At 37.5% G+C, this 27451-nt stretch overlaps 1 protein-coding gene across 1 annotated transcript; it reads right to left on the reverse strand.

Annotated features, from left to right (window-relative positions):
* Nucleotides 1-4701: 4701 nt before the first annotated feature.
* On the reverse strand, nt 4702-27021 carry LOC118776546 (LIM/homeobox protein Lhx5). The gene is made up of 5 exons (XM_036526928.1): nt 26852-27021; nt 23859-24082; nt 19390-19667; nt 14273-14438; nt 4702-5057 (listed from the first exon to the last, which is right to left on the reverse strand). The coding sequence occupies exons 1-5, from the start codon at nt 27019-27021 to the stop codon at nt 4702-4704; spliced, it is 1194 nt and encodes a 397-aa protein (XP_036382821.1).
* Nucleotides 27022-27451: the final 430 nt, after the last annotated feature.

The following is a 27451-nucleotide window of genomic DNA, read 5'->3' on the forward strand; positions in this document are numbered from 1 at the left end:
CACACATACCTCCTAAACCCTATTATCGCCGTACCTTTTTCTATAATGGATTTCCCTTTGCTTTGCTCCTGTGGGAGGGAGTAGCACAATGCAGCCCTTATAAATCACCTGCTCTGCCCGCTCCCACACCCCACCTGTCTCTCGCCCACCGCACTATCAGTGCTGGCACATGGGTGCTCCCAGTTGCTGCCAGGGGCTGGGAAATCCTATTACCCTGCAAATAGCAGACAGAAGGAAGGTCATATCATTAATTACAGTGGGATGCAAAACCTGACACTACCAGGCTTAACCAGGAAGCTAGACAGCACCCTTATCCATCAGTTTAGCGAGACCTGAAAAAGGATGACTTCATTTGTATACCTGGTTCCATCATATGCTCGTATCTATGGTGTGAGAAAATCATTAAGCCAATGTTGTGGAAAACCAACCTTTCAGCAGAGAGACTAAAGGTGAAATCATAGGCAGATTCCGCGTTTTTACCTACATGCCAGTCACAATACAAACGCACCAAATCTTAACACTTTCCCATCTGCAACAAAGAACTGACAAAATCAGCTCTGTTCATGTTTGTAACGTATAATTACCAGGTGCATCAGAGTTTTCAACCTTGTACCAGTGAAAATCATTCCTTTGTAGGTATGCGCCAATAAATTGGGTTGCAAGGCAATAAAAGGCATTAGTTAAATGTTCATGTTATATTCAATTGAACTGAATGCAAACTTCAGCAAAACAATCAAACAAAAGCAGTATTTTAGTGTATAGTTGTTAAGATGCTAAATATAATTTCTACATTGTTAAGAGATCTTCCATGTGACAATGCAATATAAAAATGCGATATGCAACAATGTAGCCATGAAATGTAGTGTATTTAGATAAACTTTGCTAATGGATGTGAAATCTTATGTTGGTTTTTGTATATGCAAACACTACAACTCCAGCACTTTCAAAGAGCTGTCTCAGCTCCTCCCCCCTTTTCACCATTTGATACAGCTAGCTTCAAAAGAAGCTGCCTGCAGCCGTCCAGTGGGGAACCTTTATTTCACTCTGAATTCACAAAATACGTATCATGTCCATTACTATCTGTGAAAAACACGATAATTTAAACTGGAAATGGTGCCCAACAAGATGCTGTTTTAACTCAAATAATTTTGGGAGAATAACTACACCAGAGGGGCACTTCTCATAAGCATGGTAAGATGTTGTTAGGCCACACATAATCACTGACATTGCGAATAATGCAAGTCATTTTGTCAACAAAAATTTGTAACTTAATGCTGACATCACTGCACAAATGAAACTGTTACATTTCCAGCACTGCTAAGCACCTTAAAAGCAGCATGTTTTCTTTAAATACTGCTAAATCTAATGAAAATGTTGTTGAATTTTCAGTAATGGCCAATGGGTGAGTTCCACTATTCAGGGAGAATCAGGAAGGGGTGGCTGTGTGCTGGTGTATATTACGTTCAGGCATGCAAAAAATAATAAGATAAAGAAACAAAGAGCAATTTCCTCTGAAGTAATCATGAAACCCATCTCTTGCAAACCTCTAGCATGTTATGTGTTACATGTGTACCTGAAATGTCTTGTCCAAATAGGTTCTGAGTCAGAAAGAAAATAAAAAACAAAAAATGCACAATGTTCTTGCACCTTTCTATAACAGAAACATTATGTGAATGTCAGATTAGACAACAATAAAATCCCAGTTCCTCCAAGGTAACACAAAGATGTTTATGTGGTCTGTGGCCACTCTGGCCTGGGCGGCATGAGGGGGCAATCTTGCTCCCTGGTCTCCTCTGTAAAATGTGGTGTGTGTATATGTGTTTGTGTGTGTGTGTGTGTGTGTGTGTGTGTGTGTGTGTGTGTGTGTGTGTGTGTGTGTGTGTGTGTAGGGGGGAGGAGCTGTGCAGGGCTCACCATGGCCCTCATTACTCTTACATTAAAACTAGTCATGAGGAAAATTGCAGCAGACCCTCACACTGTGAGACCACCTGGATCATCCCTCCCAGTCAGCAAGCCTGACAGGGGACTGTGTCTGATTTTGTGCTGCTATTCCAATTTCTGCCAGCCCCTTTGATATCCTCCCAAGAGATGGGTTGAAAACAGGGCCTGCGGCTCTTTACTGGAAACCTGGAGGGCAATGGAATGAGGAACATGGCTGATGTTTGTTGGAAAATAAAACATACATGACATTGTTCCTTTTACGTTGTTATGTGGTCTGTTTCAGCAGCAAGAGTGAAGAAATCCAAGCACAAAGCAACAAAGACAGCTGGAACTGAAGTGTAGCTAAAATGTTATTTTTTTATTGTTATTCACATTGAAACAACAGAAACAGTGACACATATTCATCCCTCTGGGCTGGCATATCAAGCACCCCCACTTCTCACAATGTCATACTCCAGCATTCATTCAGATATCCCACAATAAATAAGACCTCCTAACAAAAGGCATGTGTCTCATCTGATGTCCATACAGAGTACGAAATTGAGGAGCAAACGGTTTCCATGAAATAGAGGACAAAATATATTCATATATTTATAAATATATACACACATAGAAAACTTCCTCATAATAAAACAAAATTTGTGGTTGCTGCTGAATAACGTAAATTCCATTTCATTGCTTGTATTACTGACATAAAATTGTTATGATGTGGACAAGAAACTCAAAATGCTGCTAAAGAAATGCTGTAGGGTTTCCCTACGGATTTTCTTTGAATTAACTGATTATGGATACTCACAGCTCAATTTTTGTATCTGACCTTTGTGCAAAGATAGACCATATCGGGTCATACAGTGCATTCATGTGAAATAGTGCTATCTCCAGGTATGACCTTAAATATGACCAATGACAAAAGAGCCTGCGTTTACATTGTCATTTCCTTTATGCTTTGTGAAATTAAAAGTATTTTTCTCATATAACGCCTTGGGTTATATAACTAGCTGACCTTTCCCAGGACATCAGAAAAATGGCAAATAAGGGCATCTGACAGAACACAGACAGAGGGAGAGGGTCAAGTCACAGATGTTGTCATTTTTCTTCCCCCCTCCTTTTCCCTTTCCATCAGAAGAAAAAAAATGGCAAAGAAAAACACCAATCAGGGAGGAGGTCTCAGCTGTTACAAGGGATGGCCCATAATGGATTCGATGTTCTCGTGTTAATAATGTCTTTTAAAACATTTTTTAAGGAAGGCAACAAAATGAGGGTTATTGGCAGCAGAACAAAATGAGGCAGATCAGGCAATTTTACAACCTCCTGTCACACTTGGGGGCTTTTCTGATCAATTGGGCTGTGGAGCAGTAGAGACGGTGGGCTGGGAAAACTGGGCTGAGGTGTTGGGCTGCTCCCTGCATGTCTCAAGATTGTTCTCCATTTGAATACACACCATGGCAACAGCTCCTTCTGGAGTATTTTAAAGGAGATCCTAAGTGCATCATTATGACTACCAAAACAATCTCTTGTATGATGATACAGTTAATCAGTTTACAGATTTACTATTTCATTTTGCCCCCTATAGTAATTTTTTGTATTTACTCTATATATTTCTGCAATGTTGAAATCCATTTAAAAATTAATGCTACATATAATCAAGTAAAGTAATTTAGGGGCAGAATATTGAAGAACACCGTTGTTTATGTGTACATTGTGAGATCTGATCTTAGCTGTGGGAAACACTGTAACTATATAGTGAATGAATATGCTATATAAATAACAAGTGTATATGTGCGATAATAAAGTACATATTATATAGCTTACAGGAGAGAAAGATCAGAATTTCATATATATATATATATATATATATATATATATATATATATATATATATATACCAATTATGTCTGTTATTGAGGTCAAAACCTACTAGGTTCAATTAGAAGTGCAAACATTAGGATTTATGATGCAAAATTTGAAACTGAATTTCTTTATATAACCATGGATTGCATTCAGTTCTTCCTCTTTTTTTCTTATACATCTAGTATACATTAAAGGACCCCTATAGCACAGCTCATTGCACATGTAAGTGTATTTGCATGCACACAGCCCATTATTAGTTTTCATAACTGAAATGATTGTTTCATTGGGTTTAATTTTTTTAGTGAGGATAAAATTTATGGGAAGTAAATCATAAAGAAACATTCAGGAAAAAATTTCAAACCAGGAAAGTTATCCATCAGATGAGACAAAGGAAAAAAAATTGTCTGTGCATCTCTGTGGCTTTGTGGATAATGTATTGGGGAGGTCATAAAGAGGAACAAGATGCAACACTTATTTTTACAGAAGACATCAGACAATTCTTTATTGTATCTGAGCTCTAACCTTCTGGAGCAGCTACCAGTTTGCTTTCTTTTCAATGAGAAGTGTATGCTTTTAAACGTTAAAAGCAAGGAAGAATTCAGCCAATTTACCCTCTACTGAGACCCAGACAGAAAAAATGGTTTGTTTGCAATGAAACTTAAATTAAGGTGGAAACATTGCCCTGATTTTTGTACTCAGTACAACCTTGAGAGTTCTGACAGAACGTGAAACGATTCTAAAGATATAGGCAGACCAGCTTTTGCAAAGTTCACAGAGGTAAGAGGGAGCTATTGGGAAAGAGAGGTATCCAGATGCCACAGGCCCATATTTCAGTGACAATGGACCCCTGACGCAGTTTTTCTCCACACAAGAGTTCATGGCACACCTCTCCACAGTGCCCATCCCTTTCTACCACACAGCTGTCTCACCCATTTCCTGACTGGGATGTGAGAGGGGGGCACTATAGCTGGAATTACTGGCCAACGAGAAAGGTGGACTGGGCCCCCCGCTAAAGACCTCTCCTGGGATAGGATGCAGGGGCCCAGTGAGGCCAGGCTCTGGGCTGGGTGTGTCAGCATGGGAGATCATGTCCGTATACCTTTGGTTGTCTGAGGGATGGTGGCCTGAGAGGGGCCCCTCCAAAGGCCCCTGCCCTGAGCCAGGGATGTAGTTAGAATCAGCAGGGGACTGAGCCTGGGAGGAGGGGGGTCCGTGAGGGAAGAAGTCGTAGTTACCTCCAGGGCCATAGTAGTCACCTTGGTAGTCTGGGGAGAATAGAAGAAAATGTTTTAAAAATAGGACACAGGGTAACCACTATAATTCATATATGATCACAACAAGACTCCACTCCTAGCCTTGGTGAGCACACTGTACACAGCCCCAGTTGACTTAAGTAACGAAACATGCACAGTCCCTTTTACACAGCACAATATCCCTTCAAAACACTCTGAAGAAAGTCCATTCTTTCCACAAATTATGCAGGCAAAGATTAATTAATCCCATCAGAAATAATGCTGTAATCAGTCCTTCTGGAATATATCACCTAAATAAAGCTACACAATGACCTGAGTACTGCACATCCTCACAGATCTGGGGTGAAAGAAGGTGTTGAGAGTAAGAGGCTAATGAATGCCCTTCTGCACTGTAGCACAGCTTACATACATACAGAGTGCGAGAGGGCACTCTGAGGAAGACAGGGAGCAGGTGATGCTTCAAGCCTAATTATTACATTTCTCCTTGTTGGCATTCTCTACCGTGTCTCTGGTACACTGCAGTGCCCTTAACAAATAAGGTAAGACTGCCATTTAGACCTTCTGAGAAAAAAGACGATGAGCAAGGCGTTGAACAATAACAATGGCACGATGTTCAGAACAATTGAGAAGGTAAACGGGCATATTACAACTACCTAACCATCTGAATTGGATTCTTTGCTTTGAGTTGAGAGCAGGGCAGGCATGAAAACCTTGACCCTTGGGGGTAACAGAGAGTCGTTATGTATGTTGAGTGATTAGTTGATATGTTGCTCACAGGACTAATTACTCTAGACATACATGACTTAAGAAAAGAAACAGAAAACAACACACAAGTGCAAGCGACATAAAATAACATTAAGATGCAATGGGAACTTTTTTTTTTCTTTCATTCAGAATTTACAAGGTTACTGTAAAGGGTTATAACACTACAACTAATATATTTCATTTAAAATGATATGACTATGTCAGCCAACACCTTCATAATCACTACTTAACACACACACACACACACACACACACATACATACATACACAGACCTTGAAACCTTGAGACCTTGAAACTATTACTTTAAAGGTCCATGAAAGGACAAGTGCACACTATTACAGATTGTTTGCAAAATGTTTACACAATGCAGAGAAAGAAGCTATATATCATGATAGTACAGTATTTCTGTGTTTATGTAAGAGGCTATTGCAGTAAACAGGTTAAAGAAATGAAGAGGATCCCCTCAGATAGTCTTTCATTTCTTTGGTTGCCCTGTGTTACTGCATTAGCACTGCAGCAGCTAGGTGAATATCTACCTGCTCTTAAGGTCTCAGCTTGGCATAAATTGTGTTATGAGTTGCAATAATAAAATGAAGAATAAAGGTTTGATTTCTCTCTACAGAGATGGCAGTGCACAAGCCAATGGGGCTGAGAGTATACACACTTAGCCAAAGAGGGTTAGGGAGGGCTTCAAATCCTACTTACTTATCCATATATCCATTTGTCTTTATTGCTACATACCCACCTGTGTTTAGACATGAAAGCCACTGGTGAATAAGTTACTTACTTATCAGGCTAATCACCTCCATCTATCTCATCTATTCAGTATATACTACTTAATTATCTATGTATACCTCAAAAATCTCAATTTTCAGCAGTCTGTCACTCCATCTCATCATATAGTTATGCCCACACATGAAAAAAATATATAAGCATCATTCTCCTTCTTTGAGTTGGCTTGACTGTGTCACTCCCTACATATTCACATTAAACAGACCTCCAAGATATTTCAGGGGCAGAATACTGATCCCATTTCATCACAGGTCTAAGCTCTAGTAGCAAGGGAGACTGCCTCATACCTCCATCTCCAAGAGGATAGCTTGTCCCCCAAAACAAGGAAATGCAATACACAATAGATTTCTTAAAGAAGAATATAACATAGGTAAACATAACATAAGTAAAAGAAGGCTCACATTGCGGTATGGTTTTCAACATTCAAACCAAGGGGATAGATTGCATTCTTCATAAAGTGCATATGTATTCATTTAATTAATCATCTGCTTATGCAAAAAAAAAAAAAAACATTTTTATTTTGGAAAAAATGATATTTTCATCAGTTTTCCATAAGATATGCAAGAGTAAGAAAATCTGTTCTTCAACGAGTGCAAGGAAGGGGCTTAGTGTATGTGTATTGGGGATGGAGGGGGGCGTTTCAATAAACAATAAACAGAGGAGCCCCCACGTTGTGAAAGTGACCTTCCATATGCTAGTAAGGCTGGGAGGGAATTGGAACAAATGCTGTGTGAATGTGGTACAAGAGAATGCAGCTGGATCTTTGTCCTTATGTGCAGAGAGGAAAGAGGAGACTGAGGGGTAGGCAAGAACAAGAGAAAAAGGAAATTCACAATGGTGATGTGTAATCCATGGTTATTGTGAGGTTTTTCCTGTACAAAGAATGCCTTTTCAATAATTGCTTAGAATAATTATGTATTTGATAATACCACAACAAAAACACTTTCCTTCTACAATTTACCAATTGTGCTACAGTTAAGAAAGACAAGTCATTAAATTAATCGTTGGGGAATGACCAACCCCACCAATTCTTTTAAAAAATGCCTTAAGGTTATTCTTTACTGATGGAAGCCTGAAGCATCATGTTTATAAAAATGTCAATGGTTGCGTTACATATAATTGTTACTACATTTTCTTTCCCCTAAATGAATCCTTATCTTCAGTGGGAGGAAGTAATTAGCAATTTACTGTTGCTGTTAAAAATCATTCTGAAAAGACATAATAAATGGGTAATGTTTAACCTTGATTATACTTAAAATATGGAGCTATTTTTATATTTCCAATATAATAAATGTGAATGCTTTCATACCAGAGGTCAAAAGTAGTACAATTCCAAATCTGTTTTAAGTCTTAAATACAGGCACACTGAGAAAACACATACACACACAACAAGTTTGTTTTGCTAATTAAGAAAAACTTCCCTGCTGAGACCTAGGTCAATTCAAAGTGAGATACTCAGTATGCCAATGGTTTTGCCAATCTTCTGTTTACAAGACAATTACCACAAAACTTACACATACAGCAATATGACAAACTTGGTTCAAAACTATAGTTTTGAAAACATATTTCAGGAATTACAGCTAAAATGAATTTAGCTTGCCCCAATGATGCATTATCCTGGGATATAAACAAATCTTTGTAACCTTTGTAACCTTATAAATGCAAAGCAAGAAATGCTTTCAATGCTTTCAACATGTATCCACAGAATTTTATTTCACACATTCAACATTGTCCTAAAGTTGCAAGTAAATCTCTGGCAAGGCTGATTATATACCCCAGCAGGTCAGGACAGCATTCAGCCAGTAAGCTTAGATGCATACCATACAGTGCCATAGCAACTATCCTGAAAAGGAAATCCTGGTCTGCGCTCCCATCATCCCTGAGAAAGCACCACATGTGCCCTCCCATGTAGTCCTCACAGAGGGTGGGAGGGCAGACCAGGGATTCTTTTTCACACCTGGACACAGCCTCCATAAAATAACCTCCATAAAATATAAATTATCCTTCATTCAAGTTTTTTTTTTTTTTTATCACAGTATAAATAACCCTTCATTCAGGTTTTTGTTTAACATTTTAAATGATAAGCTTAGGGTTTCTAACCAACAATGTTTCCCCTTTAATGTGGTTTTCATCATTTAACTCACTACTCAATAAGCAATTCAACTGCTCAATGCTTCTGTACTTTTGAGATTCATTGCCAAAATTTAGTTCACTAAAATAAAATCTCTTTAGATGCTTATTGAATATTATACATTGACAAGTGATTTCTGGCATCCAAAGAATTATGTATTGCTTCTTGTACTGATCTGTCATCTGCAGCATGAACCAACTCCATTAAGTATTTTGGCATCAATTGTTAATACAGAAATCTAAAACTAAAAAGGTACAAGTTTTTGAGAAGGCATCAGGGTTCAGCATTTATAATTTGCATATCAAAGCCAGCTTGACCAGTGAACCTATGTAACTCGCTCTCGATAAGAGTGTTTGCTAAATAAATGGCAAAAATTATTCATTTTTCAGTTTGGAGGTCGTCATAACTTAGACTACTAAATATAACAACAATGAAATCATTTTTTGTCTTGGGATGACTGGCAGTTATCCATGTTCCATTTCAACCTGATCAAGATCAAGTGTGATGTTAAGAGCCAGAGGTCATGTACAAAAAGACAATGCAAAAACACTACAGCTTCCTAGGTTCATGCTCAAGTTCCTGGCTATTGTTTTGGTCCTATGGCCCCAGTTTGAAAAAAATGTCTAGTGTTTGTTCTCTGTGCTCTCTAGGATGTTGAACTGGTTATGACTATAATACCACCTGCCTGTTTAGAGGAGTCAGCTGTGATAATGCGTAAGTGGTGAATGTGTGTGTGTGCGTGTGTGTGCATGTATGTGTGTGTGTGTGTGTGTGTGTGTGTGTGTGTGTGTGTGTGTGTGTGTGTGAGTAAGCAGCTGAAAAGGATAATGAAAATTTGAATATTTTGGACATTTTCTAGAAGGTCAATGCTACTCCGTATATACACACAACAGTTACGCCGAGCTAACAAACTACAAACAAAACAGTTAAATAACATTAAATCTACCCCTGCAAATCCCATTCAGACTTCATGATGACACTATATGCAGTTTCCAACAAGACACTATGTCTTATGACTAGATAAAAAAAAAAACATACAATTTAAAAACACATGAAAAATACAATCTGGCCTTGGCAATACTTTACTTACAAACACTCAGTACTGTCCCACTTGATTATGTTCCAGTTATGTTCATATAGCCTAAACTACTACAGATATTACTCAAAATAGATATTATCCTTCCTATGAAGTGAAAAAAAATTCAACATTATTAGGACTGCATTTAGCACCTTCATGGCTGCCGAAAGAGTGAAGACTAGACAGAAGCTGTAACTGAAGCAGCCTCACACAAATCAAATTAAATTGCGTCAGATATACGTTGAAGTTGGAAATTTGGGCAATGTTAAAACTGGTGTTTTGGAAAACTATTCATTATGCTGAGCTAAGAAATATTTTAATTAGATAAAGAATATAAAGTAAGGGGCTGGATTATCCAAATAAGAAAAAAATACATATTTTAATGTTGTTTATTCTAAAGGTAACTAATGAGCAAATTGATCAGAAGATAATAAAAACACATTCTGTCTCGATTCCTTACAATGAACAAACCATAATTCAAGTTACAACATGAAAATCTTTCTATTAACCATGTCTCAATTGGCACTCAGTCCCAAGCAGACTTAATAATAATCCCAATATATCAGAATAACCTCAACAGGCTGTCAAGACATTTCTAAAATACATTCAATATCATTTATTGACATGTCATCTAATGGCAGGTGTCAAGGTTGAAAGGCAGGCCTTAACATCCCCAATTTATTTGGAATGCACATCCAGCTGCAACTGACCATCTCTGGGTTAAATATGCTCACAAGCCAGCTAGCTGAATACCTAGGAAACATGCCCGTAACCAGCTATGAGGTCACTGAGGTCCAGACCTCGGTGATTTTTTTAGAGCTAAAAATAAAATTTGAAGCTAAATACAACTGGATAAAAAATTCAGTGGTTGAGAACTTCTCCGACGAGATGAGTGCATGCTTAATTCAGTTTAGAATTGTTATTTAGTGTCTGCTGTGTGTGAGAGTTGTGAGAGAGGGTGCGAGCGCAGCCCCTTGCATCATCAACACTTCCACTGACAGCAGCAATTGGAATTTACGCACATTGGCAGCAGCAGGTGGCTTGTGTGTAAACTGGCAGCATACCATTCAGTAAGACAAAGTAATGATCGTTATGCCATTATCTGTAAGAAACGTTCAAAACAGTAACCTGGTACAGCATCTGGAGTAAAAGCAATTGTATGAAACATGTTAAATATGCGTACTCTGGTCATGATGAAGGCTAGGCTATTTCTTTCATATTAGTAGGCAAGCTAACGTTTCACACAATGCCATTGATTAAAAAACATCTTATGTGGGCAAGGTATCAATAATAGTAGGCCAACGAAACATTTCAAAGCCAAATTTGGAAATGAATATAAGTATATAATGATGTTATAATGGTGTTACTCTCAAGCATTTTTCTTTCATTTTTATAGGTAGCTAAGGTTACAAATAACCTTAGCTTAATTATCATGCTTCATACTGTAGACCTATGTATTGTGATGCTCTAGATAGATGTTTGTGTTTTCGTATGTGGGTGGGGGGGCTGGGGGGTTGCAGGGATGGAAGGGGGCAACCCCCAAAAACAGAACCCACATGACAGGTTATTCAGTACAATCCAGTTCAGATGGTGTACCTTACAATTAAAACACAAATAAAATTTGTTTCTTGTAAATAGCAACAAGTCTCTTTCTATGTATGTAGACAAAACCTAACCCCCTCCCATGCTAGGAAGCTAATTTGCTGGCATACTCATGGGTCAGCTAGCTTACTAGCTAGCTACCTAGATAATTTGCTCATTTTATTGGCAGCCAGCGGGGTCATTAGCTAAATACCTCACTAGTGCAATGAAACAGCTTCAGCCTAGTGCTTCAGCAGCCCAATTTTCAAGACGTTTTCAACACAGACAGATATAAATGTGGACGAAGTGAGGACCCAGGAACCTCCAATGGTGCTGAAAGGGATGTAGGCTCATGAATGTTTACAGAAAATGCAAACCATTCCACACTACAAGGGTGAACAGAATAAAAATCTAAAGCTTGTTTTGTCATTTGCACAAGTCATTTGGAATTAACAGTTGAAGTTCAGGTTTTGTCAATGGCATTTGATGTCAAATTGTCCTAATGTTACTGTACGTGCATGTAAACATGTTTAAGTTTTGCATAACTGCATTGGTAGAGACAGTGATAAGTCTTGAGGCATCTTTACAGAAGTTTAGTCTCTAGTGTCTGCAGAAAATACCTCTGAAGATCCAAGCTCATATTGCATTTGGGGAAAAATGAAGTAATCAAGGAAACAACAAATAAACAAGAAAAAAATACCTACAGTGTTATTAGTAGTTTTGTGATTTTAACGGGGTTCCAGTATTATCCAATGGCATTACCAAGTGGGAGAAATAAGAATGGAATTTTAACTGTGGTTATTGATGCATTTTACAGTTAAATGAAATTGTTTTTTATGTATGTGTTATTGCCACTGCACTACTGAGACAGTATTAACATTCTATGACTGAAATCCAACATTTTCAGTAATCACACAGCATGGTAGACAGTAACTTAGGTTAAGGGTATGTCAGCCACTATACAGTATGTCTCAATATTACACTAGCCTTTCTCAAACTAGCAAGCATGAGGATCAAATAATAAGAAAACTGGGTGTGGGCAGTGTTACTAAGACTTGTACTGTGAACTGTTAGGAAGGAGATGGCAAGGTGGCTACCTTTCTCTCTTTCACCTGACCATCTGGCTACATTTCACATGCTCTGAAGGCAGTAACATGAGTCATTATGGACTTCATGGGAGGGAACACTCAGTGGTACAAAATAGCATTGCATAATTTCCTTTAATGACAGTTCAGAATTTTTAGATAACTCATAGTATCTTCGTCATATTAAATACTTCCAAATAAAACTATTTAAAGTGTCAAACTTTTTTTTCAAATGAATGAAATACAGTACCAAAGTTACAGACATGTGTGGGAATACCCTTTGGTTTAACTAGCTGTTTCTGCATTTTTACTAACCAGGCTTTTATCAATTTGTCTATTACAAGATGTTGGGTTTGATAATGTTACCATAATTATTCTCCCTCCTTAAAACTGACCTCATGGGAAAAAGGTGACCTGACCACAGACAACCTGGCAAATCAAGTAGTCCAAGTCTTTCTTGATACACATAAGTGTGGGTAATCTGAGAGGCCAATCATTTGTGATAACATCTATTAAAGTATATAATCTGAGCCACATGTGTCCAACTGTCTTTGCAAATTAGCGCTGATACACTTATATGGAAAAATAAACTGGTTTTACCAAATGATTTATGCATAATAAATATATCTGAACTATTAACTCCTGACTTAAATTACCCCACACGTAGACAAAAAAAGCAATTATATTGATTTCAGAGGATAAATATTTCAAATTGGCAAGCACAATGTATCAACGCATTTCTAGTCAGTTCAGCTTTGCTGTCAAACACATTTCAGTTTTATAGAATTATATGATTGTAACAACAAATATCCTCCATGTAAAAGATTCATTAAGACATTGCATTGAATAATTCTGCTAATAATGCCTTTTGTAATATTTATTGCATTGATAATATAGAAAATGAATGGCTGCAATATGACAGCCAGTCTCACACAACAGCATTATAATGTCTGAAAGAAAGACAGTGTGTCATAGCCCAACAGTAAAACCAATAACTGCTGTGACAGTCTGGGTACCAGCAGCAACTGCAGAAATAGTGATGGAAGCCAGCGGGTAGGCCATTAAATGTGTGTGTGTGTGTGTGTGTGTGTGTGTGTGTGTGTGTGTGTGTGTGTGTGTGTGTGTGTGTGTGTGAAAGGGCGTGTGAGTGTATACAGAAGTAATAGCATCTTCTGTAAAACAGAATGTGTGTCTGCTTGTGAATGAGAGATGGTGTGTGTTTGTTTGTGTAAATGTGTGCAATTGTTTCAACATGTGTTTGTTTTTGGATAATATCTGAAAATGCTGTATTTACCTTTCTGCCCCTACCATTCAATGGATAATTATACTATATCATCTACATGTTTCTCAGTTTCTTATTTTCAATTAACATTATCATTTATTTCATTTAGCAGACCTCCTTGTCGAATGGAATTTACTTTGTCAGCATTAAATTTAGTAGTATTAACCAACACTAATTATTAGCAATTGTGTGACTCATATTTAGCAGCAGTACAAATCAGAACACCGCTAAATGATAAATCTTGATTAAAAGGAAACAATATCAGTAATGACTGCATAACAGTAATCACCAGCTGCATTTACCAATCTATTTTTACATATCTACCAATTTAGGAGCATGAAATAATGGAACATTTTAGAACTCCACATAATTTTTCTGTATTTCCATGGATTTACAGACTTGTAGATCAAAAGCTTCTAGAACCTTGACACAGAATCAAGCTTCCAAAATACAGATATGCATGCAAGCTAGCTGTAATGAGAGAGTTGTTAAGGGAAGTTAACTTGACCTACCACCATAGTAATTGTAAGGCACGGAGCCCATGATTTCTGAGTCCTCCAGCCTGGAGCCCAGTGGACGCATTCTGCGCGGGCTCCGGAAGAAGGCGTGTCGCCGGGCTCCCAATGCACTCAGTTGTTTCATCCGCCTTTCCTTGGACCTACGATTCTGAAACCACACCTGTAATGGCAAAGTAGTCACTTTGGGCAGTTTAAATATAAGTCCAGTTGACACTGATATCATTGGAATTTCTGTCATGACACTTTTTTTTATTTTTCCTTCATTCATAACCAACTTTTTAAAAAGCTGCCAATTATACATTAAGCTCATTACTGCTACAGTGACAATTACAACCACAGAAGCCACGCAGGAGCACGGGGAATCCTCTAGGTCTACTGTTGAAGGATAGGCACATTATACTAACGCTATCTAAGCAGCTCCACATGAGTCCCACAGAGTCGAGAGCGGAGCAATGAGTGGAGCCTGGCTAACCTGCCCACCCTTATCCCTGGTGGAATGAAACCAATCTGTTCCGCCAGTGTGGGCTGCTGGTCATTGTTGGCAAATGACACAGCCAGTTTCTAAACTGGGCCATATGGCTCAGTCTGCGCTTGAAACAAGAGCATTTACCGTCTTATTCACTCAGGAGCCCAACACAGAGGTGCCTTTTGGAATCTCCAATTCTATATTAGGCCTGTCTCATAGCAGAAACCTCTGCATGTGCACAAGAGCACTGGGATGCAATCCTCCAATACACATACACAGCAAAAACATATTTTTCACAATATAAGTCCAACAGTGCACCAGGAGGGAAAGCACTGAATAGAGGACATATGCATCTCCCTAATGTAATCAGAGTAGCTCATAGGCACCTGACAAGGCACAATACTGAAAGACAGATGAAACCCACCGCACCTCAGTGGGAAAAAGCTAAACGTCAGTGAATGACACAGTTCAGACACAAACCGGGGTCTGAGCTGTCGGACTCAAATTTCACACAGAATGATAGCCTTAGCCAACTAAGCTACACAGTCTTAGCCAATTAGGCTGTATCTTGGTATAGGGGGTTCTGCCGTCTTTCTACCATACGCCAGAAACTTTACACTTGCATAAATTGATGCATTGCTTTGGAAGTTTGTTACACAATAACGCTCACAGAAAAGAAGGCAAGCACGTAACATGATGTGACTATCGTGAAGCAAAACTATCTTATGCACATGAACCAAACCCCATGCGTTTAAATATCTATAACAGTGGCTGCACAAAATGCTGGTTTGTTTTGCTCCTCAGTCTTGATGTGCCAGGGTGTGAGAGCCCATGGCATTCACTGTTGGATAGAATGTTTGCAATTAGGATTGGCATGGCATCAGCAAGATGGTAATTCAGTTCTCCTCTGAGGCTCAGCAGCCCTTGGGTGGGCGGAAATCATTGAAGTGTTTGTGTTCATTGTACATATTTACACAAGGAAACAAACAGAGCACTCCCTCCTGTGGAAAGTGGGGCTGGGTTTGTAAGTGCAGATTTGTTGTGCAAATTTGAATTTCCTTTTCAAAGTTGTGCCCATCACTCGTGACTTCTTTGCACCACCAAAAGTGCCACAGAAACTATACCTGGGTAAACACTACCAGACTTGTATTGGAACAGCCAATTCACTGAAACAGAACATTCCGTGTTTGTACTTTATATAAACAGAAGTTATTTCTGGAAAATACATGTTTGTTGTCTCTTTAATGTTTATTTCAGATTTTACTAAAGCAAATAAATCTGTATCATCATTGCAGTGTTTAACTGTACTGTTTTGAATTTTTTTTTTGCATGTATAAATGTTTAACATTGTGTCTTGTCCTCTTTGAGTGACAAAATCATTGTTCTTCATTGAATTTTGAATAGTACAACATTCTCCTTTTCCTTTTTGGAGCTCTACCCTTCTTCAGTCCAGTAAAGAGATCTCTGTTTTGTGCATGGAATGGAACCTATACTCTGATGTCTCCTCTTCCCCCATCTCTACTTCTACAGCCCTGCCACTCCAGCCTTTACATAAATCCACTATTCGGAATACCAGAGGAACTGTAACAAACACTACCATCAACCACAGTTACAGACTGCGGATAAAGAGAGTTAAAACACAACAGCCTCTACCAATAAACACATTTGAGATAGAAATAAAAGCACATTATTGCAATGTATGAAGCCGTGTTCTGTGCCGCAACACAAAATCAAAATATTGATTCCAGAGATAGGTCAGTTTTATGGTCAGACATCACTACTGCATGAATGGATGTAACTATATTGATTGTCCTCGTACCACAGTTATGCAAGATCAGTGGCCCTCTCCTATATACCACTGACATTACAAACTTGTATGTAAGACCTCAAAACTTGTAATGTCTTATTAAGTTCCCTTGTACTGGCACAATAAGTATATTATGGATGCTAATATACTGGTTGGTGACACTAAAGGCAGAACACCAATGTATCTCAACAACTGAAAAGTAAATGATCTGGTAAGGAAACGTACAATACCACTCAATAAAAAGCAATCATAATGATAATATGGTATATGTATGCTTCCCCATGGATGTGCAATGTAGATGACAAGTAATCATCTATCTATGTAATATATCCCCATCCTCAGTATATGGGTTCAGAGATTTGATTTTACATGCAACATGGCTTAAAAACACTTCAGAGCATACCTATGTATCCCCTAACACTAAATGCCTTAGTGACATTCCCCAGGAAACCCGTTTTCTGTTAGGACTGTACATAAAGGACCTGTCCCCCTGTGAAGCTCAACAAATGGCTGTACATAATGGATTATTAATGGAAGTATCTGATTAAAGTAGCTCCCCACTCAGTACCCCATACCCTTCAAGTTGCATGTGAGGGATCTGAATGTAAAATATGTTAAAAAGGCAAAATCCTGTGCCTGAGTACAATATAGACTGACAGGTTCCTAAGGATGCACATTTGACAAGAGGGGTTGTCAAGAGGGGACAAGAGTGTGATGCATGTTTTATGTGTGTGTGAAGGGGGGAGGGAGAGAGAAAGGTGATGAAAAATTAGGAAAGGATGAGTGAGAGGATTATTTGTGATATACACAGGAAATAGATTATCTACATCTATATTATTTAGAAGATTAAGTGATTTGTACATACACCATCTATGGACTGTAACAATATGTATTTAGTGGTTTAGTGGTTTTACTGTATTTTTTCCCAACATAGCAACAGGTAATTATGGGATGTGTAAGTCATTCACTCTGAATTGAGGGCGACATTCAGTCTATCGGCTGTGACGGATCGTCTTTAACGGTTTTAATCATTGAAGTACTGCATTTTTTATTCTCACATCACATTTCTCATCAATGCCAGTGAATTCAGAGTTCCCAATGATATTTAAGAGTTGAGAAAAAAAATAATAATCGCATGTCAGTTGAGCAACACGCCAAACCTTCACTAGTCACAAGTCTACAGCGTTTTTAAAATGACAAATGATCCCTTATGCATTCTAAAAAAGGCAATGCCTTTAGAAAGTGGATAAAGCTCTCGTTTTCTGTATTTACAATGCATAGCTCACATAGTGAAGTTGAGAACTTGAGTCAATGTGAAATCATTAGAGTACCATTCATGGACATACCAAGGACATACCAAATACAAGTTTGCATAATACACAAAAAATGAGAAGATGTTATTAAATTCCCAGTATCTAAAATTATAATGATTGTATTGTACCGGACGTCATTGTTGTTCAGTGAATGTATTTATTGATTGATGTCCTTTTTATAAAAAGAAGAAAAAAACGTTAAATTCTGAAATAAAGCATTTGAGAAGTTAATGTATCATCTGCTCAGTTGCAGTTTTTAGTAATCCATCCAGAACATGGTAATACAAAGCATAAACCTCACACACATTCTCTGGAATAACGTTGTTAACGTTGTTCTAACAGGCTGTAATGTGCACGATGTTGAGAATGCGAGATTTAATATGCCTTTTTAAACAAAATTGCTTAGTTGTAAGCTATTTGGATTTGAAATGTGTAATTTCAGGAAGATAAAGAATAACTAAAAAACCATATAATACAATATTTGAAAATAATTATATGCATACACTATTTGAGATTTAGAATGGGAAATTAAGTTGCATCCTTACAACTGCGATTCAATATAAATTCGATCATTTTTGTTTTACGTTTGGTAGAAAATATTTGCAATAGCTACGTTTACAGACATGGGCTTTTATTCATTCTCTGTGATTCAATTATATGAGTTTCATCTCAGATGAAGTATACGGCCAAGCAAAACAATCGACCTGCGAGCTCATTCTCAATAGGCTTACTACACCTTTTTTAACCTTTCCCCCAAAACTGTTCATATGCAAGCGTATCCCAAGACACTGTTTTCAGAATAATGTGGTAAACATTAGCCATGTTCTCAGTAATTAAATAAATGCACGACCCAACATTGTGCTGGCTTTACATTACATTTACATTTTGTGATTTTATCCAGAGCAACTTACGAAGAAATGATGCAAATGATACAGACTAAATTATTTATTTAAACGTGTACCTGGATTTCTTTCAAAAAATCTGCAAGTTAAATGTATTTTTAAATTATTTTCTAATTCCATTTTTCATAAACGAAACCTTTAACTTCAAAACAAACTTGCGTGGGTTAATAGACTAACAGGAATAGTGATAAATAAGCGTTTAAGAGTGTGCAAGCTTCAAGGATTCATTTCTTTACCAGGATGCCTGTAGGTAATAAAAATGTCTAAGACAACCAATTGGACGTCTCATTTCCGTAAATTCATATTACAATTTATGTAGGCCTAAATTGTCTATAGAACATGCATTGCTATATTAATATTTATATTCATCTTTTACAAGATTCCAAATAGTGTAGCCCTACGTATTAATGTAATTGGGGGTGGATATAGGGAAGAGTAGGTGAATGACTGATTTGTAAATCATTAAATATATCCTCACTGTCAACAAAACTAGGAAAGCGTTTTGAAATGCGCTTTTATACTACGATGATACTCGATAGAACATTTTTCCCTCTTTTACCAGTGGTTAAAGTGAATCTTTGGAAGAGAAAAGCCGCAATGGTCAATAATAAGAGTCGACATACCTGGATTACTCGCATATTTAGGCCGGTCTCTTGAGCCAGCTGCTCTCGAATATGTCGGGTCGGTTTGGGCGTTGCGGCAAAAGCTGCCTTAAGTGTTTCCAGTTGTTTAGCTTTGATAGTTGTCCGAGGCCCCCTTCTTTTGGTTCCAGAGTTCTGCTCCTCGTTCTCATTATTGTTCGTCTCCTTATCAGAGGACGTGGAATTGTCCGTCTCTTTTGTATCATCTTGTATCGGGTCTTGGAGGTCCGGCGACAAACTTCTGTCTGTACATGAAGACACTGCAAGTGGATCGAAAACGTAAAGGGGCTGTACAAACCAATGGGTCTTTAAATGTCCTTAAAATATTCTTCCCCTTGCAGAAATCGCTGTAACCACATCACATATTAAAAGTGCATTTCCTGTAATATTCAATCGCGTCATGCTTACTGTCTGTACTCGAACAATTTTTTAAAAAATAATTGTCAATCATTGAGCCTGTCGGATGCAATGTCACAAATACAACAAATAATAAATTAACTCAATATAACCCATCCGTTTTGTGGGATAATAACACCATACAGAAGAGAAAGCGTGTTTGTTGTCTTCTGAAACTATCTGATACGTGTGGACAATAGGCTAGGTCACAGAATTACTAATAATTATTATTAACACATAATTAAAAGTAACATGCCTTAATAGGTGCTACTCGCTTTCATTTTCACAGACAACATGTGTTATCCAAGATTATAGGTACAATAACATGAACTAAAAGCATATTGGTGTTTTCAGAGGGTAAGCAGGTTTTTCATCATCAATCCGTAACAAGTAGAACCTGTTGCTGGAAGACCATTAAAAACGAAAAACAGTATTACAACTTAAAAAGTAGAACAGGCCACTTAATAATTAATTTAAAACTTTTACTCCTCTTCTAATTTTCAATTCGTATGTTTTATGCAAAATATTTTATCCCATATTTGTCTCATATTAGATACATTAAGATGGAACCTTGTTAACAAGCAAGCCTTTGTTTATTGCTGATGTAAAGTCTTTTAGGTGCACTTTTGAGCAGCAGCGGCTTGTTATATGAAAGCAGGTTGAGATAACCCCTAAAACAACATCTCATGTAGGCTACACACACAAAAAGAAATGTGAAAAGGCGAAACGTGAAAAAGTGACCTAACTTGCATGCCTAGAATAGATGAATTACATTCATTTCATGATAAAGTGCATTTAATCTTCATCTGTATGTAACAGTAAACACTGCTGTTGATAAAGTACGCCCGTGTTCGTGGTTTTTAGAAATAAAACGACACCGTTTAAATAAAAATGAAATACGTGTCTGCCACCTGAAAATTCAGCCTAGTTACGTTTATGTTATGCTATGTTGAATCGATATCGATATTACACTATGAAGAGGAAACTATGGTTCTTCCAGGATTCATATTGAAGGAATCACTTGAATCCATGCAATAACTCACCGTTTAGTATTTCTTGAAATATTTTCATCCACGTCGCATTTTTATTCAGCCGAATACGCCATGGTGCTGTACGCGAGCAAAATTGTTTGTTGGAAAAACATTTCCAATGGTCGATTCGGTTGTATTGTATGAATGGTGGCTTAACAGTTATTTTTCTGTGACTCGTTTACTCATGCCAAAAAGAAAAATAAAGTTGTTTGGTAAAATGCGGCCCGGTGAAAACAGTGGTGCCAAATACGTTTTATCATCTAATCACGTTGTCCGTTTGAACGTTGTTAATTTCCTGGTTAAAGTCAGTTTTACTCATCTTTGACAGGAAAGTAAGAACATCATGTTCTTATTTTTTTGAATACTAAGAAATCAAAAGTACTGGTAGTTAGGCGGGGAGAATAGGGACAATTTCGCAGTGAAAATAATTAAAGAGTGATAGAGTGAGAAGTAATAATGTAAACATAAAAAAGATTCATCATGGCATTAAACAATGATCGTGAAATTATTACCGGTTTTTCAGAAACTATTCCAAGTCTAGCCACCTGCCAACTACTGTCTTACAGCATTTTACCTACAGAAAACCTAATTTTCTATGTTACCTGAAGTTAACTTACAAGTTAACTTCCAGCAATTCTATGTTTACACGATGACAGTGAAAAATGGCTGTTCCCACAGGGTGCCCGACATTTTCAATGTACATTTTCCTTTAAACTAGTTTCTAAGCATTTTTTTTCACCCTCAGAACACGGTCTCAGTTGTCAATGGTCACCAAAAGGAGAATAAAACTAAGAAAGAGGAGGAAGCGGAGGAGGATGAATGTGAAAATATTTACATGATCTCATGACCATCACATAGCCAGTTGCTACACCATCATTTTTGCATTTCAGAGACTAATTATATGAAGATTTGGGTATATCGCATATCACATTAGAACTGTAATTTTAACAGTTTTTTATTAGTGAGCTGAATGTGTGTGTGGAATGTGTGTGTGTGTGTGTGTGTGTGTGTGTGTGTGTGTGTGTGTGTGTGTGTGTTTCACTCCGACATCACACGTACATGCTCACACTAGGGACCTCAGTCAGACTCAGAACACCCCGCCACTCTATAAACACCTCTAGAATAAATTGAAATGATAAATGAAAGTGATTGCCGTACGGGAGCATGCTCAAAAGCAATCCACCCGCAACATATACTAGTAGTACATTTAGATGAACGCTCGTTCTTGTTGTTTCTTTCACAATGTAGCAGTTAATGAAACGGCCAAAATGGCAAAACGGCAAAATAGCCAAATATTTGCTTACATTTAGTACACAGATAACGAGTATCGCGCCTTTCAATGCGTCTAAATGCAGTTTCATGCTGGACCTGCATTTTGTATTCTCTGTCCATGGTGCTGAATTTCCTGAAGAAATGGTCCCTATCATTTCATCTTGGGAAGTCATATTCATCTGAACAAATAACCCCAGTAATTCCCCAATGTTCACTAATATGTGGATAGTTTACTGACCACAGGCCTAATAAAATTCAAGTTACTTTAATATGGATGAAAATAACTTTTAAGGGCATTGAGCAATCTATGTAAACGTTTGGAGGAATTTTTGGGAAAAATAAATTCTGCAAATCAGCATACGATAGTTCAAGTTTATGGTAAATGTTATGGTTTTAGATGGGTGTATGCTCATACACCCATCTAAAACGCATGCTCCAAGCGTGCAAGTCCAAGCTAACAGAGAGGTCAACAGAAATATAAAATACACTCTCTCGAGAAGCGTTTCAAAAAGCGGGCCCAGTTTATTATTTCAGATTGCTGAACACAGCAATTTTTACGATTCGTAAAGCAATTGAAAATACCAAAAATATGAAAATTGGGTTTTATGTATTATATCAGAGGTGAAGAAACATGTCGTCCCACCAATTACGCCCTATGGGCAGGGATAAATTTTAACAAACAGCATTACCGTAACGACAATAATGTTTCACTCAGAACAAATGATCAGTGTGATTAATAAATGATTGCAGAGAGTATACAGCCAACGTTACCTATCCTGCTCCATGTCTTCCCTCGCTGGGCTAATGCTGAGAGAATGGGCGCATTTGAACGTTTACTTGTAGATGCTATTTTCCGTGAACAGACCTGGTAATGCCACCGCGGATTTGTGTTTTGCTGGGTAATCCGATAAATTCTGTAAAGCCAATGTAGACTGCCAAGAAAAACCTGGCACGGATTAATTTCCTCTAAAGAAAACCGGCGACGATGAAGTTTTTGTGTACTTCCTGTTGTTGTTTTTTCACAGTTGAAAGGAATGTATGTTTTGAATAAATGTTTGAACTTGCAATAGCACTACTCTATTCTACTCTACTCTTGATGTATGATGTGAATTTTCCATATTGGATATTTTGCATAGACATCAAAAAATGCAACGAGTCTTTGTGACGCCAGCTGAAATTGGTTGGAGCGACCCAATGAAATTGCAAATCAGTTTGAATTAAATTTTCATAGCATTAAATTATAAATTCCTTATCGAAAGTAATATGACCAATCCACTTAATGTTTGTTCTGCCCCCTTAACCATACACTATGCCGAAACTGAGAAGACCATACTTTTTACACAAATTCGCTTTCGTCCATCTTTTACAATACTTTTCTTGAAGAACAGTGAGTGGTATGACCACACTTGTAATATAATTCTACGAAACACATCAAAATATGTATTTTGTGGTAAATTAATATGAATGTGCCCGTAAATGTTCTCATATAGTTACTTCCTGTACAATACAGATAGTGGGAGTCTAACCTTATCCTTGCACTCAATAGGCCTATGTGACCTTACTACTGAGGGATCCTTGGCAGATGTAGTCTAAAATGACACTATTTCGAGTACGGATGTTATTTGTTAATTAGTCATTTATGTCCTTTATTGCTCAACGCCAGTGCTCGTGCATGCGCTGTACACTTCAGTTACATACTGATTTGAAGACCCACAGAAAATGGAAATAAGCATTGGAAAGCAAGTACTTTACCTGAATTTAAACTGACTTCCTTAATGGCGCTAGTATTCAAGTAGTCTTCTTTACAGACAAACTTATTTTCGTCTATTATATACAGTTCTTCTCCCGTGGACAGCTGTTTGTTGCAGACCATGCAGGTAAAGCAGTTCAAATGGAACACCTTGTTCCGGGCTTTTCGTACGAGGTCGCTAGGGGAGATACCTTGGAGGCAACCAGCGCATTTTGTTCCGAACCGCCTGGAATTGAAAAGGAGAAAAAACCCGGATCAGAAAGGAAAAAAATAAAGTTTAAGAATAGGAAAATGGCAGAGAAAGAGAACCACCCACTTATATAATATTAACGACAGCGGATGATTTCGTATAAAAATCGACAAGATTAAAACAATTAGCCTATCCATCTCGATGATTATAAAATGGAGGTCACATTTCCCCTTTCCTCGAAAATGGCTGATATTAGCAGCTCTCCGACAGATTAGACCTCTTATGTTCGCGCTGCAATTCCGCTGGAGAAGGCCTTGAGAGGCCTCAAATTTACATTTAAATTGTCTGCAGCTCAGAAAATAACAGTTCGTCGTGTTCAGCAGCTGTACTTCTTTTGTAAGATACTCCAGATGTTGCCAAATGTGTCAGCCTGACAGAAATATTGTCCTTTCCTTTCTGAAGTACTTCTGAAATGAAACAAATAAAGTACCAAACTCAATAAAAGCAACATTCTTTATTGTTATCATTGTTATTCTTACTAATATAGGCGCAATAATTGTCGTATAGCGTATATGTAGTGATAGTCAAAAATTTGTTTGTTCAAACCACACTTCGTAACGTATTTTCTACATTGAAAAAAACGTGGGACATTAATATTCAAATGAATTCAGTAGACTGTGATGGTAAATAAAGCAGTTTGTTGCACCCATTTCAAATTGGGCTAATGCCTGATCCTCTTTTAAACAGCTGATGGTTGTCTATCAAGATTGCTTTGCCATTTTTATACTTCTAAAACATCATTACAATTCTGACGGAATTCTAGAAATTAACCTGACAACAGTTAAGCTCAGTACAATTCGCAAAAACGTATTACTGACAATCAAGACATTGTGAATAGCAAGAGATAGTACAGGATTAGAAGACTGCAAACGTTTAAGGTTGTAAAACCATTTCCCTAATATAAGATGATAAGAATGCATTTCAGATTTACAGCTTTGAAATACACAAAGCATAATAATACAATTTCAGAGACACGAAGGTTTTGAAGTCACAGTGGTTTTAGGATTAATTTTAGTTGTCATTTCCTAATTGCCTCCTACTCCCCTACTGCTATGACTCCTAGTAAAACCTCCTATTCATGGCTTTGGTAACAAAAATAACAAAAATAACAACAAGAACAACAACAACAACAATAATAATAATAATAATAATAATAACGAAGAATGTTTTTTAATATATTTATTTGGACTATAATCATTAATAAATCAATTTACACCTTTTCCCTCACTATAATCCCTCGCAACCTGCAAGGCAAATCTAGCTTCCAATTTCGGTGAGTAGTATGGCCCTATGGCCCCTTTCAGATGAACCTGGATATGTCAGGAGATACAGGGCTTGCCTCTACTACAAATACAGTTTCCCAATAATACACATTGTAAAGATTCTGCATACAGCTGTCACAGCTGACACTAATGGTTGTCCTACATGGTCAACCCCGTTTTGGTCAAAACCATCGAAACAATTTAACAAAACAATTTTGCAATGCATGAAGGATATAAAGATATTTTGTGTAAGCTAACAATGCATTGTGTTATTTTTTACTTTAATGGCTGTAATATTTAAGGTAAGCCTACATCGTTGAATTATGCATATTTCCATAAATATAATACAATTATATGTACGCAGATATTGTATACAATTTTTAATGTATGTCAAAATATGTATTTGTAGAGATTTTATTAGTTTATCAATGGAATGTTTGCATCTACAAAATGCACAGCACTTTGAATATGTTCAAATAAAGAATAATGCATAAATTTGTTAAATAATTCGAATGAAATCATGGCCAAAGTTATAGTTTCCATTGATTTCATTCAAGTAGCTTCACCTTTTTATTACAGCACATAACGGCATGGACAGCGGCTTTTTAAATCATGAAGTTTATGTCTTGTACCGTGTTTACGGCGTTTTCTGTCGACATAATACAATGACAGCATTAAATTAGAATATTTTAAAAACGCATGAATTTATGTGGGATGATTTATGAATACACGTCTTATTGATTTCTATGGTGGTATTATAACAGCAACAACAAAGCTAAATCTATATGAATACAATAACAGTTACTACTAGGTTCAAACACCCGGGTGGCAAGGAGAAAAATACAGATGAAATTCTTAAGAAAATCGATTAAGGCTGATTATAGGTTAAGCCGCATACATATACTTAGTCAAATGAAGACTACGAGAGAGTTACCATCAACAATTAAGGTAATTTGCGTTACGGCAATGAGAAACATTAACATTGTCAATACAGTTTTGAATATCTTAAACATATATGTTTCCTCTTTGCAGAATAGTTTTTATTTTATTAATACACACAATCTGTGTAAATATATTTGTTGACTGATCCATTATTTTCCCATTTTAGATAGTTTATAGTTTAATCTGTCACCTGCCTGACGGTGATCGCCAAACCACATTAAGTAAAGAAGACAGACAGCGACAAAGTAGATCCAGATATGAAAAAATCACTTTGCATTTGCCTAACATATAGACAAAGCAATAAATGTGCAATTTTCGGTAGCTGTGTGACCAGGAACACTGCAGTTTCAGTAAGGTTGCAAATTAATGAAATGAGAATTTACTGCAGAAGCGAACAATGTGACTCCCCGCTGAAAAGGAAATCACCCAGATGTAGAGAATCCTTAGAAGTATTTTTCAATTTTTCAAGTAATCAGGAGTGAAGACCTTCAACATTTGCCATTTTTGCCAAAAAAAAAAAAACAACCCAAAAAGGTCTTACCTGAAAAAGTCATTTTTGCAATAAAGCTTGCCATCCCTGGAAAAGCATTTTTCCGTCAAATTGCACTTGCATTCACAGCACTGGACGCACTTCACGTGCCAAGCGCGGTCCAGCACGTTGAGGAGGAAGCGATCCAGAATGGGCCGCTCGCACCCAGCGCAGTGCACCATCCTACCGCTGTCCTGGAGAAGAACCAGTGCCGACCTTCCGGAGTGGGCACTGCTGTCCGGACCGGCGCCACACGAATCTGCGTGGAACAACGTTTTGACTGCTGAAGAAGACCAAAACAGAGCAAATGTTCCCCCCTTCACTTTTTCTCCAGTGTCGGCATAAAACGGGTCACCTCCTTCGCCGCTTGGAACTCAAATTGATAACCCGAGAAGCTACTCCTGTCACGCTGTAGCCGTCATCCTTATCCTCCAGGGTTCAGGAAGGGTAAGTAATGTGGTGGTCTTCATTGAAGAATTCGGTAAAGATGGGTGGCATGGATGTTATTGTCTTTTAGCACGAACGTAAGAAAGTAATTGCAAATATTTGTCCTTTCCCCACTCGTCTTCCTCCTTATGGTCTTTTTATATTCTTTTACTTACTTTTTTTAAC

Source organism: Megalops cyprinoides, chromosome 4, assembly GCF_013368585.1.
Source record: "Megalops cyprinoides isolate fMegCyp1 chromosome 4, fMegCyp1.pri, whole genome shotgun sequence".
Taxonomy (NCBI): Eukaryota; Metazoa; Chordata; class Actinopteri; order Elopiformes; family Megalopidae; genus Megalops; species Megalops cyprinoides.

What these genes read in the sequence shown, in the direction of transcription:
- LOC118776546 (XM_036526928.1), bottom strand. Translation starts at nt 27,021, where the DNA reads ATGGTGCACTGCGCTGGGTGCGAGCGGCCCATTCTGGATCGCTTCCTC. An exon ending in GGAAGTCAGTTTAAATTCAG is followed by an intron (nt 19,668 to 23,858) that starts GTAAAGTACTTG and finishes ATCCACTTGCAG; the next exon opens with TGTCTTCATGTACAGACAGA. An exon ending in GCCTTACAATTACTATGGTG is followed by an intron (nt 5,058 to 14,272) that starts GTAGGTCAAGTT and finishes TATTCTCCCCAG; the next exon opens with ACTACCAAGGTGACTACTAT.